At 41.7% G+C, this 19,457-nt stretch overlaps 1 protein-coding gene across 6 annotated transcripts in view; it reads left to right on the forward strand.

Annotated features, from left to right (window-relative positions):
• Positions 1-19,457, forward strand: part of CALD1 (caldesmon 1) — a 152,905-nt gene that overhangs the window by 99,421 nt on the left and 34,027 nt on the right. Inside the window, exon 1 of one of the 6 annotated variants that reach the window (XM_014256081.2) lies at positions 5,002-5,224. The exons of the other annotated variants lie outside the window; for them this stretch is intronic. Coding sequence (XP_014111556.2) covers positions 5,178-5,224 — 47 coding nt within the window. The 5' untranslated portion in view covers positions 5,002-5,177. Of the gene's footprint in view, positions 1-5,001; positions 5,225-19,457 lie in introns of those variants that run through there. 6 annotated transcript variants of the gene reach the window in all.

A 19,457-nucleotide genomic window follows, 5' to 3' on the forward strand; every position in this document is an offset into this window, starting at 1 on the left:
GTCCCTCACCTGTGGCAGTGCCAGGGCACAGGGAGAAGAGATAAAACCTTTGTGATTGCTTCCCTCTTACACTTTCCTCCATTCCAGTTGTCCAGGACCAGACAGTTCTGTATCCTGGTGCTTACATGGACACTACTGTTTGCATCTCCACGTTTATTTGAAAGCAGTGAAAACATGGCATAAAGCAGAAGCTGTGCTTTGGTGGAAATGGTCTCTCACACCCAGGAAATATCCTGCTGCTTTAATTCTGGATTGTGCATTTCACCATAAGTGACTGATATTCATTCTCTGCAAACACCAACAAATACATTTTTCTAATCAAGTTTGAATTTACCGTGACAGTTCTCCTTGGAATAAGATTTTAGCACTTGCCTTGGAGTTTGTTCTGTTTACTGTTACAGCCATACATGCAGTCAGTAACTTTTCCATGTGAAAAGCAGGATAATATTACCTCAAAAACTGAGCACAGTGAGAGAAAATAAAATTCTCTTCCCTGTTGAGGACCAGACTCCTGCCTACACTATCCAAATCCATCCTGTCTCAGCAAAGCAGGCATCAGATGGGATTGAATGCTGCATGGACTCTGTATGGGTCTTATCTGCAGCTACCTATTTTGGAAGTGTTGATAATTTTGGGCTGCAGGCTCTTGCATTCTAATGTACAAGGCTCGTGTTCCCAGTCCTGCAGAACTTGTCTGTGCAAACAGTTCTACCTTCTGATAAGGAATTTGCTACCTGATAATGTGTCAGCATGAGCACGCAAATTCTGCTTGTGTGTGGCTCCCTGATTTGCACATGCAGATGCCCAAACCTACATATTTCAGTTTGAGTATGTATTTTAATACATAAACCCTCCTAAATTTAATACATACATAGCTGGGTACTCCCAGGTTTCATTGAACACATTGAAATTTTTGGCATTGTTGCTCTTTATAAGCACCCAGGTAGTTATAACTATGGGCTAGATTTTAAAAGTGAAGGGAAGGATAGATATCATAGCTGTAGGATGGATTCTAATAATATACTATTATATTCTTAGTATTATATTTCAGTATTTCAGTAATATATTTCAGTATTGTATTTCAGTATTCTTAGTATTAGGTTTTCAGAATTGAACTTAGGAGTGGGAAATGGCAGAGTCTCTGTTACTTGAGATATTTACAGCTTGACTTGGAAAAAAAAAACATGGTAAGAGACAGCCCAGCATTATTTGATGATGAAGTGCATAGTGTTGTTTTTGTAAGTACTCAAGAGATACTCCAAGAGATTATGTATGAACTGCCAGACTTTACCTTCCGCATGTGATTTAATACACAAAGTGTTGTTCATCTGTGAAATAAATTCCCTGCTTACATACCAGTGTCCTAGAATGAAATCTCCTAGGGTGGGGAGTGCAGATGCTCTTTGCCCTGTGAGATGCATCCACTGAGTTCCCTGCAGTGAACTGCATTGGGGCATTTCAGAACAGACCTTAAAAAACCAACAGAGTTTGTTGAGAACATGAAAGAGACTGTGGCATCTTTCATTTTCCCAGGGAAGGAACAGTTAAAAATATTCTTCAAATAGGGAGCAGATGTTAATGTCATTAGAACGGATTTTCATAAAAAACAGAGTTCTCTTGCAAAGTGCCAGTAGCTCTGCAAACTTCTCTCCGAGTCTGCCTGCTTATTTCAGGCTTGTGGCACAGAGAAGGGGCAGTGCAGGGAGAGATCTTTACTGTCTCTGAAAGCAATCAGGTACCTTTCTGTAAGCTGCCTCTTTTAAAATTGCCTCAATGTGGACTAAAAAGCTAAAGGAACATGGAGGTATTTGAAAAGCAGGAGCAGTGAGCATCACAGAGAATTCCCTGTTGACAAATAGGTACAGAAAGGAACAAGGTAGATAGAAAAAGTCATGGTCTGGACAGTGCTTATACCTCTGTCAGGTTCTGAATTCACTATAATTTCAAAAAAAAACAAAGTTTCACAGCCTTTTTTGATCAACTCACTGAAAACTCTGCCTTGCCTGCAGGAATAGTTAAAGTAAAAATAAACAAAACATGAAGTGGCTCTCTGGATGACCTCTGGACATTCTTATTGTTAGTATGAGTAGACATTGGAACCTCCCAGTAATAATTTCCTTTTGGAAAGCTCTCATGTCTCCTTCCTCCTCCTCATTTTACTGCTTTTAATATTCAGAAAATAGGAAAGGCCCTGTAGTTCCTTTCCTTGCTGCCATAGATGACCTTACACTCTCCTGGAGCCACTTGCCTTGAGTTCATTGGCACAAATGATGCCTCACAAGTGCTCTGGTGTAGTTAGCATTTGTTTGCTCTGGTTTTTTCTCTCTTTCCAGTGTCTTCCCTAGGGCTTTTGGTGCCCTAGATCTCTGAAGCATCAGGGCATAGGAGGAATGCAGGTTGAGACACGTCTCCTGCCCCATCGTTTTTTGTGCTTCGGATGCCCACGTGAATTTTTGAGATTATCTGGGAGGTGATTTGCCTCTTCCTGCTCCATATGCAAGATCTTCACCTCAGGGCCACAGTGTACTGAAAGCATCCCTCTTGGCTGAGTTGCAGTGTCACAGATAACGCTGCAGACAGACACTGATAAGGTTTGCAAGTGAGATTTGCCCACCTTATTTCTCTTCAGTTCCTCATTTGCAGGCAAAGCAGGCACATGCCTTGAGGATGAGCATGGCCAGAGATGCTCATTGCTGAATCTGCAGGCAAATGAACTCTGTTCTCAGCAGTGCTGTAGAGGTATGGGAAAGAAGATGAAATTTGTTGCTAGAAGTCTTGAAATTAAACGTGGGCTGACAGTGTGAAACATTGTGTTTCATCCGGACTGGATTTCTCTTCCAGAAATTTGTAATTCAAAGCAATATTTGGAAAAGTGAAGAAAGAAAAACTGTGATCCTTGTGACTATCCAAAGAGGAGTATTTTAAAATGGTTCTGGAGTCTACAAGTGGAAGAGGCTTCCCCTGTTTTTAATGGCCAACAAATAGAGACATGCATTGTAGTACAGGCAGATGATCTGAAAATCTGGAACTATTCTTTGAGGATGTATAATGTAGTGTTTCAGAGGGCAGTCAATTTGCTTTTTATTTATATATCCTGAATGAAAAGAGTTTTGTTGGTGAGCACTTCAATAATCAAATTTATTCCAGGATGGATTGAAAAGAGTGTAGAGCAATCAACTGGAATAAAAAGACTCTGTAACACAGTAGTAAATAGAGAGCTGTATTAGAAATCTGTAGGGCTGCCTTGGAACCCAATTTAGAATTTCATAAACATCAACCCTTACATCTGGCATCTGCTTAAAATGTGTATTTTTGAAGAACAGTGATACAATCTCTGTTTAACTCATGCTCTTCCAGAGGGAAGAGTTCTGCTTCTGTAATTCCTCAGCAGTAGAAATTGCTTTTCCAGGAAGATTAATTACACCTTCCTTCTCACCAGCATTTTTCAGGACCCCATGTATTCACACTGCTTTACATGCTCACCTTCCTTTGAGGGTTGGGTAAAAAAACACACAGCAATGGCCTGCCTGCTGCACCCTCATCTCATTTCATCTCATTTGCAGATCCCTCTGCAATCACAGAAGTGGAATTCATATTTTCCTCCCTTGGCAATCAGCAAAATTCCTTGCTCCAGACCAGAATTCCAGTATATTTTATACACCAAAAGATGGGTGTACTTTAGAACAGAGGGCTGGGTGTACACAGGGTGTGCATGAAGAAATAGCAGCTTGGTGGGGTAGTGCAGACCTGTTTCTGTGTGTGTAAAAAAAGCCTTGTACATATTTGCAAGGGAATCGTTCATCTGTCTGTAAAGCACAGGATTGTTACCTTTTCACAAAAAACCTATCTTGTCAAAAGTGTAGAGAGAGGCTTTTGGGAGGGAAAAAAAGATCCAGTTATTGCCTATGGGACTTATGCAGAGCATAAATTAATATTGGTGTCATAAATTTATATTGGTGTCATAAATTAGTATCGGTGTCATAAATTAATATCAGTGTCCAGAGCAAAGTGCAGCCATTGGATTCTTGAAAGCTCTGAGGAAGAAAAGAGCCAGGGTTGATGCTTCCCTGGCCTGGGTGCTCACTCCAAGGTAAGAGTGCCACCTGCTGAACCCACACATTGCTCCCCACAGACAGCAGAGCTCGCAGCAGAGATTTCCCTTTGGGGTACAAATCCATCCACACCCACTTCTGTAATTTATGAGGGTTAACAAGATCACAGCCCAGGGTGGAATAGCTGCAGGACTGCACAGTGAGTGCAGTTTCAGTTTGCTCACATTTTTGGGCTTTAAGGGGAAAGGGGTTAGAGCCAAGAATATGAAACTGGTGGTGCCTCCATTGAAATCACTGCATTTGTGTTTCCTGCTCCATTCACTGGAATTCATGGAAGAACACTGAGGACAGTCTGTTAGGCTGGATTCAGCTCCAGCCCTGGTTTTAATCCTGTTGTTAAGCCAAAGATGGTTTTACCTTGACTGAAGTTGTGCTTGTAGCAGCTCCCCACCTCCTTGGATTTGTGTTTGGCAGTCACCCTCAGACCTGAGCTGTCTGATCCAGCCTGACCTTTCACAGGTTAGACTGGATGCAAGTGCCTGCAAAACGCTTAGGCAGTGATTTACTGTCAAAGAGAGGACTGTTCCCTGGACCATTATTTTATATCTGGGTCCTCTCATCTCTCAGCAGGCTGGAATGTTCCTTTTCTAGGAGCAAATGCTTGCAAAGGCACCTCTGTGCAGTGCTGAGGCTGCTCAGTGCTCAGACGAGCTGCCCAAACAGAATTCCTTCTTGTGAAAGCTGGATGGGAAGCAAGAGTTGGTCAGGCAGCTTGAGCAGCTGAGAAATCTGCAGGAATTTCTGTAACTGGGGGCCCAGCAATGACAAGGAGGATCTATTAGAGAGAATACAGTAAAAAAATAAATGGAAAATCATATGATCACAGAGCAGAGGGGAGGGGGATACCGGATAGATAATGAGCTGGAGAACAGGCAAACACAGTGTCATTCCAGGAGCTACAGGACCAACCAAATGGTTAACCTGTGGGGTGGAAAGAGCATCCAATGAGTCTCACATGCCTGAAAGGATAATGGCATTTTTATTATCTCATTCCACGCCCTGATCATCCGTCCATTTGCTCCCTGGAGCTGCCAGCAGTTTGCAGCGACTCAAACACTGCAGAACATGATCAGCAGATCCTACTGCAGGCAGAACCTGTCCAGCCTTTCCAAGTGAGTTGCCAGTTTATGGTATCTGTGTGGATTTATCCTTTTGGTGCTGTGTGGGAGGGAATGGCAAGGGGAACAGAGTGGTGTAACAAGCTGGGGAGCTGGCTGGGCAACGAGCAGTGGATATAGATTGGGTTCTTTCTTTTTTTCTTTTACATTGTGCTCTGTTGTCTAAAATCTTTGCATTTCTCTTACCTGAACTGCAGAATTCCAATTGCTCAGTGGCAGAAGGATGTGTTGGGAGAACTGGCTGCTAATTGGAGTTCTGCTGGTGGGAAGTTTGCAGGAATTTCATAGTTTGTGTGAAAGCTTTCACATATCTTACATTGCTTAATTCACCGAGTAAATAAAGTCCTCATGGCACATTCATCCCTGAGTGTGGAGGGGAAAGCAAGAGAAGAAAATCAATTAGCCTGTGTAATATTGCCAGTAATACAATCTGCTTTATTCCTGTCCTGTATTGTTTTGTTGGTCTGCTTTATGAGCTGATGGGTAGGAAACAGGACAGTGCTGTTTCTAAATTGCTGTGATTTCTATAAGGGTTTGGTTTAAAGCTTGGGAGAAGTTTTGAAGAGCAACTGGGATTTCTGTGCATGTTTTTTACAGCTTCCAGCATGAAATCCAGTGCTCTTGGAGGGAGAGGGAGCTCAGGGATTTCTGAAACTCAGCCCCTCCAAGAAGTCCCTTCCAGGAATCTGAAATCCTTCATTGTGACTTCAGAAATTGGGCAATAAATAATAACTGAGAGCATGTCAGATGACATTTTTTTGTGTGTGTGTTCTGTGGTGAAATACAGCCACAAGCCACAGTAGCCAGCCCTCCCATACCTCTGCATGGGAACAGGGAGCAGTTGTGGGGGAACACGGATTTCTCTGCCCTCAGTGCAAGGGGAAAGCAAAGGAAGGAGCAAAGCAGGGGAAATTTGGACACCTGAGTGATTAAATGAGTGCTGAAACCTGTGATACCCAACGTGGGGAGCTGGCCTGGAGTGCAGGCTGGACCTCTGAGGTGACCTGGAGATCCTTTCTAGTCTGTGCTGGACCTGGTTCAGTGAGGTGTCAGGGTCTGGCTGTTCCGTTTAAAACACTGTTTAAAAAAATGTTTACATCCTTGCTGGGAGATACTCTCCTCCACTCCCTTTTGGGCAGGAGAGGGACCTGGCAGTGTGCTGCCTTCATGCTTGGCATATCTGATGTGTTGGGGGAGTGCTGGGAGCAAAGCTTGAGCGTGAAGTGAGTTCAATGAAATCAGTGAAATTATGTCTTAGTGAAAACAATCCTTTTCTCTTGAAGTATGATTAGCTACTGTTGTGTTGTTTTCCTGTATCTTGGGTCCTGTAACAGCTTCTAACAAAAGCAGAAACACCTTGAAAAGCCAGGCATGGCTTTCTTTTGTCAAGATTCACGGTAGCATGCTTGGGGAAGAAAAGCAAAGTTCTCTTTGGCAAGGACTCTGAAGAGAAATCAAATGTGTGGCCAGAGCTTGGAAACTGATTTATTCCCTCGTAACAAACATCTCCGTGACCTCAGGCCAAAAGAGGGAAGACACCTTTAGCATTACCCAGAAAAGTTTCTTCAAAGCATTGCTCAGAGAAATGCATGATGAAATACTGCCCTTCCCAGGCTGAGGAATAACGTAATCATTCCAAGTGCTCGTGTCTTCTCAGGAGATTGCAGTGGAAAAGAAAAGGAGTATTAAAATCCTTATAAGTGAACTCTCTGGAGACTCTCCAGGGGAAAAGGAGGAGGCTGTTATTGCATTATTTTGAATGAGGTACAATGTGATTGTTAACTTCTTGCAAATGTCCTCTAATGGCCCCTTTATATGATCATTTCATCTGTGTTATTTAAAGATATTTTCTGTGCTTTCAGTGGACTTGTGGTATTTGCAGAAAATTTTGTAATTGCTAAATAGCTGAATATAATCCTGTTAGCATTTGATACACTAGAAATTAAAAGCAGAAGCTCTCAGCAGAGCCAAGAAATCATTCCGGTTGGCCTGAAAACATGAAGTCTGTTTAATAAATGTATAGGGATTGGCTTGGCTCGCTGTGCTGGACACTAAAGTGTTTACTGTGCAAGTTCCTAGAGAAAGCAGAAGTTCTCTTTGCCAACAGGTAGAATATTTTCATCCAGCAAATGATGACTTCTGTTCAAAAAGTTTGGTTGTTGGGAGCTCAGATTTTTTTTGCAGCGTTTTCTTTGTATTGTGGCTTATCTTTTCTGTTTCTTGGCTGGATGTTCAAGACTGATATCAGCTAGTTTTTTAGGAGAAGAGAAGGGTTTAAGAGGACTCCTCCACAGATAGCAGTGGTGTTGGTGGCAGTGATTTATCTGGGTAATTCTGCTCCAAAAAATCGATGCTGTTAATCTTCACTTGAAGCTCTCTCCTTTTTCTGATCTTCTCTTTTGACCACACTTTTCATTCCTGTTCCCCAGTGGAAAAAGGCCTGAATCCCTAATTTCTAAAAGCCATTTTACATTTTGCTATTACTGAGGTTATACAAGAAGGACATAATGTAACTACAAACAAGACACACGAAGATGTTTGCCCCTAGTGAGGTTATTTTTCTGTTTTGGAAGCAAAGAATCCCAGTCTCAATTTCTGAAAGTGGCTCTTCCCCAGCAGTGACAAGTCTACATGAAGAACTGAAACATTTTTGAGTGGGAGTTTCTGTGGCAGAGAAAGGACAGGTCTACAGGGAAAAGTCTGAGATTTTGCAGCCATTCTTTTGCAGTGAAAGATTTTGGGTTTTTTTCAGCATAAGAAAAGCATTGGCTCTCAGGAGCACAAATCTGGAGTGGAGTTTTGAGTATGCACCTCAATCTTAAGACTGTGAGCATCAAACATCTAAAGTTTTGTCAGAGAACAAGTGACTTGGGAGAGTTTAATGAAAATTCTGAGCTAAATTCTCCACCCTGTGCAAGCCTTGGTTCAAGCCAGGAACTTGCTGTGAATCCAAATGCCTGGAATGAGCTGTTAGAACAGCTTCTGATGATAGGTAAATTTAGTAAAACCTCGAAAATGTGGGAGAGTTTTTGCCAGAACTCTTTCAGAACAGTTCAGAGCAGAGCTGGTTATGAGTTCATGTCAGGTTTCTGAAATTGGCTTTGTCTAAATGAAAAGTATAGGAAATGCTTTTTTTAATGAATTTTTTTTACATTTTCTAGATAAGAAATTACTGAGTTGCACATTTGCAGTTTTTGTAAATAAAAAATTCTGACTTTTTTTTTTATCTTTTGATTCCAATTGACCTATCTTTCAAAGAGAAAAGTAAAAAAGAAAAAAAAAAAAACAAACCAAAAAACTTATATGAAGGATTTGCTCTCTTGTTCCAGGCTGAATTATAAAAAAACAAAAACCAGCCCTGAACATTTTCCATATCACTTCACTCTGACAAGGGTTTTTGCTTCTGCTTCAGCAAAACTAGAAAATTCATTGTTTGTGCAGATCTAAAATCCAGATATCTCCTCCACAGCCATGCTGTTGGCATAGGTGTTCAACCAGTGCTGGGTGGGGGTGGTAGAGCTTTATCCTGCTTCTTCATACCCCTGCCTTCCCTTTCCTGCCAAACCTGTGCTCCTCATCCACCCTGTTCCCAATTCAGAGTAAAACAGGAAAGACTCAGGGAAATTCTCGGGTGATTACCTTTTGCTTTTCAGTTCATATACTTGTATATATGTCTGTATAAAGCAGGTGAAGTCAATTATGTCCAGTAAATTAAATCCAATGCTTAAAAATGCAACCAAGAAAAACACTTCCATCAGTCATTGAAATAATTGAATCACAGTGGCTCAACTTTCTGTACCTTTTCATTCCACCCACGTTTTACTTTGTAAAAAAACCCCAAAACATTAAAAAAAACCCTTTCTTGCACTATTTCCATGCACTGACTATTTGATTTATATTTTGGGATATGTAAGCTCTTAAATGTAGTGAAAAAGTCTCCTTGAGTTCAGTAAGGCAGCTTGCATGTACAAGTGGCTGCAGAGCCAAGTTTATAATTATATATATCTGTATAATGTTAGCCTTCATACATTTATCCATTCCCACTTTAATTCTCCATTTCATAAAATCTATGATCAAATTTTGGAGCCCGAACTAAGCCAAAGTCGTCCCTTTTAATTTAGGACTCAGCCCTTTTATTCTCCTCCTGTGCTTTACTTTTATTAGTTGCTTTCTTTTTGTGCTGATGTGCAGCACATATTGTTAAAGGCACTTATTAGAACGGGAATTTTACAGCGTGGAGATTGTCCTAATAAGGGAAAAAAAGCAGCCCTTTATTGGTGAGGTAAGAGAAATCGGGCAGTGGATAATATTTTTTTCTGCTGATTGAGAAGGATAAGGTGCGGTTTGGCAGGTACCACATTGGTTTGGCATTTGCTGACACGGCTCCTCTTTTCTTGCAGTTCAAATCCTTTGCAGAGCAGACAGTCAGGGAGGGCTTCCCCCACTCCCCCTTTTGCCTTCCCCCTCCCCTCTTCCTTCTCTTTTTCACAGCTGGTGCTGTGAAATCTCACTCTGACACTCAAACTGGATGTGGTAATGAGGCATTTTTGCAAGTCCAACATTTCAATATTGTAATCGCCTTTTCGGGGAGCAGCAAGCACATTGGAAAACAGTTTTCCATGTGGGTTTTCTTACCTCTAAAGCATTTAAGCAGTTTGTGAAGCTGTCAGAAAAAAAAAAAAATCACACTGTAGTCCAAGGTATTTAAATACAATTTCTCTCTCCTCCAAAACCCACTATTGAACCAAAGTACAAGGTTTTACAAAGTACAAGGTTTAGTTGATTGCTCATCTGTTTTTTTCTTTCCAATTGCTTGGGCTGCTCATATTGAATTCCAGAGATGAGCAGCACATCCCAGGCTTAAGTACAGGCTTCACATCTGAAGTCAATGCAGTTCCTTGACTTCTAAGCTGAATTATGGTGAACAAACTTTCACGTGATGGCAGAAACTTGTATTTTGGGTTTTTTGTTCCTCAGTCTCTGTTTATCTCTTGGTTAAAGAATACTAATTACTTTATCTTTAATTGGTGCTGCTTAAAGTCACTTTAAATTCAGTTTTCATCAGGAGACTGAAACTGATGTAAAGTGGCTGCTCCCTTTCCACCTGGTGCTCTGGTGTGTTTCTTTAATTGTAGGAGGAATAATGGTTAACTTAGTCACTAATACCCATTTTTCTCTGTCATTCTCTTGCTTATTTTCCCCTGAATACTGTACATTTGCTGGCATCACTTGTGAAGCAATTTTTTTTCCTCTGCTCCCCACCATAGTAATTCTAGAGTACATATCCTGTCATTATTGAGGTTAGCTTACTGTAGGGAAAGGATGTGAAACACTAATGGATGATAATAAAGCAGAAAAGGAAAATAAACAGCTTTGGTAGCAGGGGTTGGATGTACCAGTTCACATTAAGCAAAATATATAGATGCACCATGAGGTGTGGACTACTCCCAAAAGCTTAATGAGCAACCCCTTTTGGGGGGGGATTGGTAGGGTTTGGGGTTTTTTTGCAAGATGCCTGTTTAGTATTCAGACTCTTCCTCAGTCAGCATTTCTCTTGAAAACCAGGGACTTGGCTCACTTTGTCTTCTTTTTTAATTTCCTTCCACCACTTTTCCATACACCTCGACTAAGCAGCAGTGAGAAATACTCAGCTTCTCGTGAGCAAGGCTGACCCCAGCAGAACCTGGCATACCAACTGGAGAGGATTAACTCTCTGCAAGAAGTTTCACTCTGAGCTCTGAATCTATTTTCAGATCACTTCCAATCTGCTCTGTACTTCTCTTTAGCCAGATCTGGTCCTGCTGTGGGTCCTTGAGGCAAATGTTGCTGTCTTACGGAACAAAAAAAATCCAAAATGATTCTGGTTCCAGACTGAACATTATTCAGAAGTATCTCCTAACTGCTCTGCTCTGTATTTTAAAAAATGGAGAAAACAGCCCCTGGGGAAGCCATCCACGTGCATTTGTTTTCTTTCCCACGATTCTTCTAGAAATGTGGAGGCCTGTCCTAGAGGTGTGTCCTTGGGACCAACGCACGTGACAGTACAGGATGTAAAATTCTGCCTTCTGTTTGGTTTGCCAAAGCCAAATTGCCCTCAGGCCCTTTTTAACCATAAAAATATATTACATGTTTCTGAACAGGAGGTTTTTTGGCTTGCCAGATTCCATCTGCAATTCGTTCAGCCCTGGAGTTGCTGCAATGTAATGACAGAAGTATCTTCTAGCATCACAACTATTGCTGTCCTGGCTCGTTCCTTACTACAGGTTTTTGTTCTTTGGGGGTTTTTTTTAAGGTTGTTTTGTTTTGGATTTGTTTTTGTTTGTTTGTTTGTATTTTTATTATAGCTGATTTAGTGGAGTTTGTGACTCAGTGAGGGATGGGTGAATCTCACAAGCTCTTTGCACTGTGGGTTTCAGCATCCACAAATGATGTGTGCCACCATCATCACACACTGACGTGGCTGTGGTGGAACCTTTGCAGTCCCTTTGGTCATTTTCAGGTTGTTCCTGTCTTTCCAGCTCCCATGAGCTACAGTGACATTCTCCATTGCCATGTGTTTCCTTTCCCCCTTTTTTTAATTTTTTCCCTTTAAGTCATCTCTTGATAGTGTTTTATTTGCTTATCTTGCAAAGCCCAAGTGAATTGTGTTCCGACCTTACTGTATTCTCTTGCACACTGATGTCTATAAAAGAAGAATCCCATTTTAAATTAGGGTGTGTATTTTGTGTAACACTCATCTTTCCTCTGTGAAGCCTGAGGGTTTTTAGGGTTCTGTTTGTCCTGCAAGAGGAAAATCACTGGCATGTGCTCTGGGTGTGTAAGATGGTGTTGTGCATCTTGGCCTTAGTCATCTCCCTCCTCCTGGAACAGGAGTGGTCAGACACATCATGTCAGCAGTTTTCTTTCTCAGGATTGCAAAAAGCCAGAAAATCTAATTAGCAGAGGCCACATCTGTTTCCAAAACCAGCTAAATTTTTACTTTAGTTAGAAAGATGAAGTTTAAGGACTCATTTTCTCCTTGTTCCTCTGTTAAATTTGCCATGAAGGCTGTAGCAAAGCAGTTCTGTTGCTCTCTAAAAACCTTGATATTACTCAAAGTCTACCAAACTTTAAAAACTCTCTTAATGCTGCAGCAGAGCTATCTTGGTGTTCCCACAGCCCTTATCTATATGGCTGTGAAATCTTCCCACTTGACTGCATGTGCACTTGTGAGAATTTGCAACCCTGAGAACAAATATTCCTTTCTTGGCATTTTGGGAAAGCCATGGGCTTAATTACTTACCTGAATTCCTGCATCTTTCTCTGTCTTTCAAAGTCACCCAACACCCTGAAGTGCTGAGGCAGGAGACAGCATCTCCCACCCAGCCCTGTGTTTATTGCCCCTGAACAATTTTGAGTGGTGGTATTTTGGTCAAACATCCAGAAATCCTGTTTATATACGATCATAGCTACGCACCAACACAGGCAGTCTGTCTCTTGCTCATCCTGAGCTGGCAGAATCCCCCCTAAGTACATCCAAGAGCACCTCACTGGCAGAGGATTGCAAGGGTTTGTGTTTTCACACAGGAAGCTGTAGCAGAAGAGGAGCCAAATGAAGTCTTTGAAACCTCACATTTGTCAGCTTGACTCTCAGCATTTTGAATTAAGAGCAGTCTTAACTTATTTTCCAATTCAGAGTATTGCTAATTTCTAGACCTTTTTGTTACCTTGTAGCTGCTAAAGATTTATCTTCTTCAGATAATTACCACGTTCTTGTTTACTCAGTAATTTCTGTGGAAATGTGGTAACAGGTTGGACCAAACTCTGTGTGAGTAGGAATTCAAATTCTCTTATGCTTGTCCTAATTCTCTGTTGTGCCAAGTATTTGTCTTTTTTTTTTGTTGCCAAATCCTTGCTTTACAAATGCTGTACTTTCTCAAAAGTACATGAAATGTAAATTTGCTATCCAGTGGTTGGATTTTGGCCCCTCCCAGTGCCTTTTGGCTGCATGAGTTAAATTCAGCAAGAACTTTCATAACAGGGTAAGTGGAATTGCATTTCCCTTGGGATGGACTTGGTGTGTGTCTGTGAATGGTTACTGTGGATTGCTGGCTGGGAAGAGGATGAAGAACTTGGGTGGAAGATGAGGAGGACCTTGGATGAACCATGGATGATCCATGGTTGGATCAAGTGTAAGGTCTGTTCTCTGGTGTTACTTCTAAGTATCCATCTACTGTACAAATGCCTCCAAAATCCACCTGCTGTGCAAATGTCATAGGAGTCTCAGTGAAACCCCAAAACACTCTGTCTTGCAGTCCAGTTGAGAGGGGAGAAGCTTTGACTTCGAATCAAGACCAAGTTCCACAAGAGCTGGTGTTGGAGGGGTTGGCTGACATTCAGGTCAGTGCCATCGACACTGTGAGACCAGAGAGGGAGCAGTGAGAGCTGTGGCACACAGAAGCCTTCCTGTGTGACTTCCTACTGTTTCTCTAGGACTAAAACATCTCTGGTTTCAGTGGAGTGGAGCTCCCCAGTGGAGCTGGGCTTTTCTCACTCCATCCTGACCAAGTCTGACGGAGCTTTCTGTACCTGTTGAAGCTTGAGAAGCAGAAGGGTGTGGCAGCAAGTGGCCTCCTTGTTTCCCAGTGGTGGGGTGATGACCGTGAACCCCACTTCTCATACTTTCAGGCATTTAAGTGTATCTCACTTCACAGCCCAGTGCTTCAAAAGGTTCCAGACTGTCTTGAGCCTCGCTGACCCCTGTGAAAAGTCCAAGATGCTTTTGCAGTGACATGGCCACAAGATCTCCTGGGCTAAACTTGCTTTTGGCCCTTGCTTTCCTATTTCCCAGCAGGCACACCTCTTTTTAAAAAGTGTGGACTACTGACTTGGAAATACCTAGCATCAGAAGGCATTATTTAAAATGTAGAGGAGAGACAGGCCATCACTTGATCAGAGAGAGCTCAGGGGAGCGTGTCTCTTTGTTCTGTATGCCAGAAAAAGGCATTTCAGGGTAATTCTGTCAGTGGCTTTCACGTGCCTTTAAGAGCAGCAGTGGAAGTCAGCACAGTGCAGCTGTTGGGGATGGGACTGGGAGGAAGGAGTGCACATACCTACAACAGCTCCTTGCTGGAAGAGCTCCTTCTGGATGCAACAGGTTTTTGAAGCAGGTGTGAAGTAGTGCAGCCGAAAGACAACTGTATCTGCTCTGTGGTTTAGACTAGAAGTAGTACATTCATCTATATATCTCTTTTTCCATTCCATAAACTGGCATTGTAATAATAACAGCGCACAGAAGTCAGAAGGGTTGCAAGGGTTGCTCAACATTTGTAAAACATGTTGAGATCTTTTGATGGAAAGAATTTAACAAGTGCCAAGAACCATTGGTCTGCATTCACTTCTGGAATGTAATGGATTATACCAGAAGCCTTGGCTTAAACATCTGTGGGTGTGTATGTTTAATGGTGAATTTTTTGATTAGCCTTTCTGTAAAAATGTCAGTTGAATCTGTTAGATGGCTTTGCTTCTTGGTGATGGAAACTGCTCAGGGCTTGTCTCCTCTCACTTTTGGGATCAGATCCTCTTTTGGCTGCCCTTGCAGTCTGTTTCCATTGGCTGTATTGCTTTTTTATCACAGCAGCTCTTTGCTATCCTTCCTGTCTGGATGCTTACCTTTGTAAAATGTTTTCCAACAGCTGTTACTGACTGGCTTCCTGTGTGGAACTGCTGTTCCAGAATGAAACTGAAATTATCAGCAACAACAACAAAAAGGGTGCAATAATAACTGTTGGGGTTTGAAAGCACACTGTATAGTGCAGAAAAGCCCCTCACCCTGTCCCTGTATCTCCAAGGGGCAGTTTCTCTGTGTTAGGTGCCTCTTTACTATGTCCTTTTGGAAGTCTCCAGGCTGTGGGCTTTTTAGGGCAAGAAAATAGTTATTTTCTACTGACTCCTGTTTTTTATCTGGATACTTTCTGTGAACAGCATGTAAGTAAATAATTTATTAGTGAGTCTTTGAAATGGAAGAGGTTTCTGTTGGATGCTAGAGTTCTGTGAAAAAGGTCGTTCCCCCTCCTTTATTTAAGGAGCAGTGGCTTTTAGATTTGTATTTGCAGTGTGATTAATCATCTCTCATGAGCTCAGTCAGCTTTCTAGACAGTATCTTCAACACTGAGTTTGGTAATTTCTTACGAGTAACTTCTCTGGAATAAGGATTACAGTGAAGCAATACAAGAAGAACAAGCACATCTAAGGGAAAACTAATTGAAAGTTGAAAGCCAGGGTATTTTATTGTGTTTATGTGGGTGTAGTTACAATGGCTGCATTTCAAACTTCCAGCTGTTTCATTTGCACAGTGCTGTTACACGATGTCTGCAAATTGTTGTAGCATTCATGTGCTGTTCAAAGTGCTGTATGTGACCCTGCAGATCTCTACAGACCTGTTTTATGGAAAGCTCCTTTACCTTCCATGGAGGTGAAAGACACATCAGGATTAGCTTTCACAGGGATGCATGGAATGTATCTGCCCCTAATCCCGTTAGCAAGTGATGGGATCTGCACTAATAATTCCTCTGCTGTCTCACCAAAAGTGTCTCCTGATCACCTGGGCTGTTGACAGCAGGCTTCTTAAACACCTCAGAAAGAGAGAGATGCTTGCCCATGTTAAAAGCAAACAGCCATGAATTTCCCTTGAAACAAAATCCACACCTGCACAGCATCCGTGAGTTGTGTGCATGGGGAATTGGTACCAGAAAATGTTGGGACATCTGATTTTCATTACATTTTTTTTTCCCATTCACCACATGTAGTACTGGATGTATTTGTAATGCCACATTTCCCCTCAAGTGGTTTATTTCAGTTAGCATAAGGGTTCACAGTCTGCTCTGTTTTGGTGCATGTTCTGGTCTTGCATTTCATCTGCTATCCTGTTTGTGGCATTTATTTCAATATTTAATCTGAAATAAATCTGTGGTATGTTAAGGCTGTGTCCTCCTGGTGCATATTTTAGGCTGAGAAGAGCGGATAAAAAAAGATTATTCTATTATTATCTGAATAATTATCTGGTAAAATTATTTTTCCAGACTCCCTGTGTGCAAACACATGCCTTGTACTTTGTTCATCAGCACAGAGCTTGCTGTATTTCTTAAAGCTTCGACAGACATCCTCAGGGACCAGTCTAGCTCTGAGAAATTGTCATTTATTTACAACCTCTATTGCCCTGGGAAAGACAGAGCAGTTTTGATGTTTCACAGAGGCCAGAGTAATGGTAACACCCATACCTTCAATGGAGCAATCAATAAAAGCAGAGTTCTGACTGTTTGTAGGTGTTTCAGAGCACAGAATGCTTCAATTTCTGAGTGATGTGTAATCTGGGTAGTCACAACCTGCTGTGTTACAGTTTCCCTTCTCTCGGTCATGGAGGGTTTTTGGACAGCCCTGTGAACCTGGCTGGGTGTTGGTGACAGCCACTTGCCCAGTCCTGCTGCTTTCACTGTCCTTGTGTCCTGTCCTCCTTTCCCTTCTCCCCTGTTCTCCCGCTATTTCTCCATCAATCTTCCTTTATTGTGCCCTGCAGGGAGGGAGGCTCCTCATCCCTTTGTCTCCTCTCTCCCTGCCCACAGTCCAGGGAGATGCTCCTGCAGACCTAGTCTGCTATTCCTGCTTCCACATTCCTTCTTCCTGCCCCACTCAGTATCTCTGTCCCACTCTGTTCAAATCCACAATGAATTTCAGGGTCAGTCCTAAAACAGAGACTGCTGGTGTGGGTATGAAGCCATCCAAACTGATCTGCCCTGGGCACAGCAGCATCTCAGTGATAGATGAAAAGAACTGCTTTCAGGGTGAGTCCAGCACTATTGCTGGGCTTTGTCCTTGGTATAAATCCATGTGATGCCGTGAATTTTCTTCCCTTCACACTCACCTGCTCTAGAGTCCTGGCCTGTGGTTCTTCATCATACCCTGCAAAGCCGGGTGGGCAAGAGAAGAAAATGCAGGAGTGCAAAAGGCAATTCTGCTCAGAAAATTTGAAAACCCAAGCCCTGTTCCATCTCCAGTTTCACAAGTTTCTTGTTTTGTCAGGGTGGATGGTGAATAAATACATGCTGGAAGTCGATTGTGAGTAGACTGGGCATGGTGATGGAGGAGTGGGGTGTGTGACTGAGGTTGGTTTGGATATTAATGCTTCATTCCTCAAATAAGTGATTCTCTGAGTTAACTTTCATAGTCTTTCTCCTTACATGATATTCAGTGGAGAAAGAGCAGGTTGAAATTAAAGAAGTCTCATGTGGATGAGACCTTATCCCCACAGTCCTGCACTTCCTCTTAAAACACAGGGCTCTTAAAATGCAGCAATCCTCTTAATCTTTATGAAAGAAATAAAGTCCCAGCATTGGTTTGTTAAGAGGCTCTCTATTTCCTAGAGTGCTGCATTAAAGAAGTTTTCAAAGGGTGAAAATAGATAAGCAGATGAAATTGAAGGCTGGGTTTCCAGGACAGGAATACATACATGATTTATTATAATTCAGTTTGTGCTTTCCTGAAGTCATCAATTTGTTCTTGTTTGAACAAATTCTGATTCTTGTTTGAACAATTTCTGAGGATGCATTGTACTGCTTTGGAATAAAAAAAAAAAATAACACCAGAAGTAATTTTTTTTTTTTTTAAAAAAGAGTTTAAACTATATTTTTTCAAAAAATATTGCCTGCTGCAGCTACTGGGCTAAACTGCACATTGAGTTAGATCTTAATTTTGGATGCAATCAGTAAGCTAGCAATTTGAGGTATAAAAGTGCCTTGAAAGCCACATTAAATATAGCAGCCCAAAACCACAAGAAACAAAACTTCTTATTTGTCTTTGTAGAAATTGTGGATTGTACATTCTAGGGCAAATCCTGTAGAGCCTGACTTCTGCCTCAGCCAGGCAAGATGCCCATTGTTCTCAAGTCATATGCCTGAAATATTACTTACTGGGTAAGGCTGTGGCATAAATTATTTTGGATTTTATATGCAATAAAGCACTAGAAGCTGGAGGTGGTGGCAGCAAGCAATTTGCTCTGGAGTCAACAAATCCCACATTAACCACAGTGGTATGCACGCTGATCGGGTTTTGCTCCTGCTTTTTCACGTTTGGAAAAGCAAGCTTGTTGTGTACACTCTTTTGCCTGTTCGCCGTCTGCCAGGGAAACAGAGATCTGGGTGAACTCCACCAAGCTTCAGGAAAAACAGTAAAAAATGATCAGGTAGAAGGCACTTGGCCACTTATTGTTTTCTGCTCAGTCATTCTTTTTTTTCTTTTTTTCACGTGAAACTCCTAAATTGGAACAGATTTGATACGCTGCTCTGCTCACCGACAGGTCAATGCCATGTCTATTGTTATGCAGTAAAACTGCAGAACATTAGGCTTCACATATTGAGAGAATTACTTTCTTCCCCCTGGTACATTTCCAGCAGGCACTTTTATCTAAATATAATATAGGTCGGAAATTTGACATTGTTTCGGTAGCGGGAGGGTTTTACCCTTCATGCTTGCAGCCGATTTATGCTGAGGTGATTTACCAGAGCTATGTGGCTGTGGTTGGAGAATCTGCTTGCACTTCATATTATGAAAACAGATCATCAGTTTTAAGCCATGAGGAAAGGAGGGGTGGGGGGGGGGGGTGGAAAGAAAAAAGAATGAAAAGGAAAATAGGCGCGTGCATGAGTCATTCTGCCTTTGTGCGAGCGGTGCCGTGGTGCTGCAGGCTGGATCTGACTGCCAGGCCCAGGTTTAGGGCTGGAATCTAAAACCAAAGGAGCTGAGCTGTTATGAGCAGGAAAAAAAAAAAAGGGAAAGACTCAGGGCATTGGAAATCTTGGACATCTCCAAAAGTGAAATTTACATTTTCAACGGAAAACAGTAATTTTGGGAAGTCAGGATCTTTCCGAGAGGCTTCAGTGCCATCCTCAGCAAAGAAATAAAATCTTTGGATGGTTTTGGCATTAATTATTTGGTAGTCACCAAGGATTTTTTGCTGTCAGTATGGAGTCCTTTTTTAGTTTGCATATCACTTTTTGTACTTCATTCTTCTATGTGGTTTCATTAGATTTCAGAATCACACTGTTTGAGAGATGAGTGTACCTACTCTTTCCTTACCTGTTAAAAAACCTAAATGTCTAAAATGTCAAAAAAAGAGAAACCATAAAAAAACATTAAAAAAAAAAGGTACACCAACTGAACCTCTCTTTACCATGTTTAACTGTTTTGTCATGTA

This window comes from Pseudopodoces humilis, chromosome 5, assembly GCF_049639895.1.
Source record: "Pseudopodoces humilis isolate 2021_Gansu_Grassland_sample_001 chromosome 5, ASM4963989v1, whole genome shotgun sequence".
NCBI lineage: Eukaryota > Metazoa > Chordata > Aves > Passeriformes > Paridae > Pseudopodoces > Pseudopodoces humilis.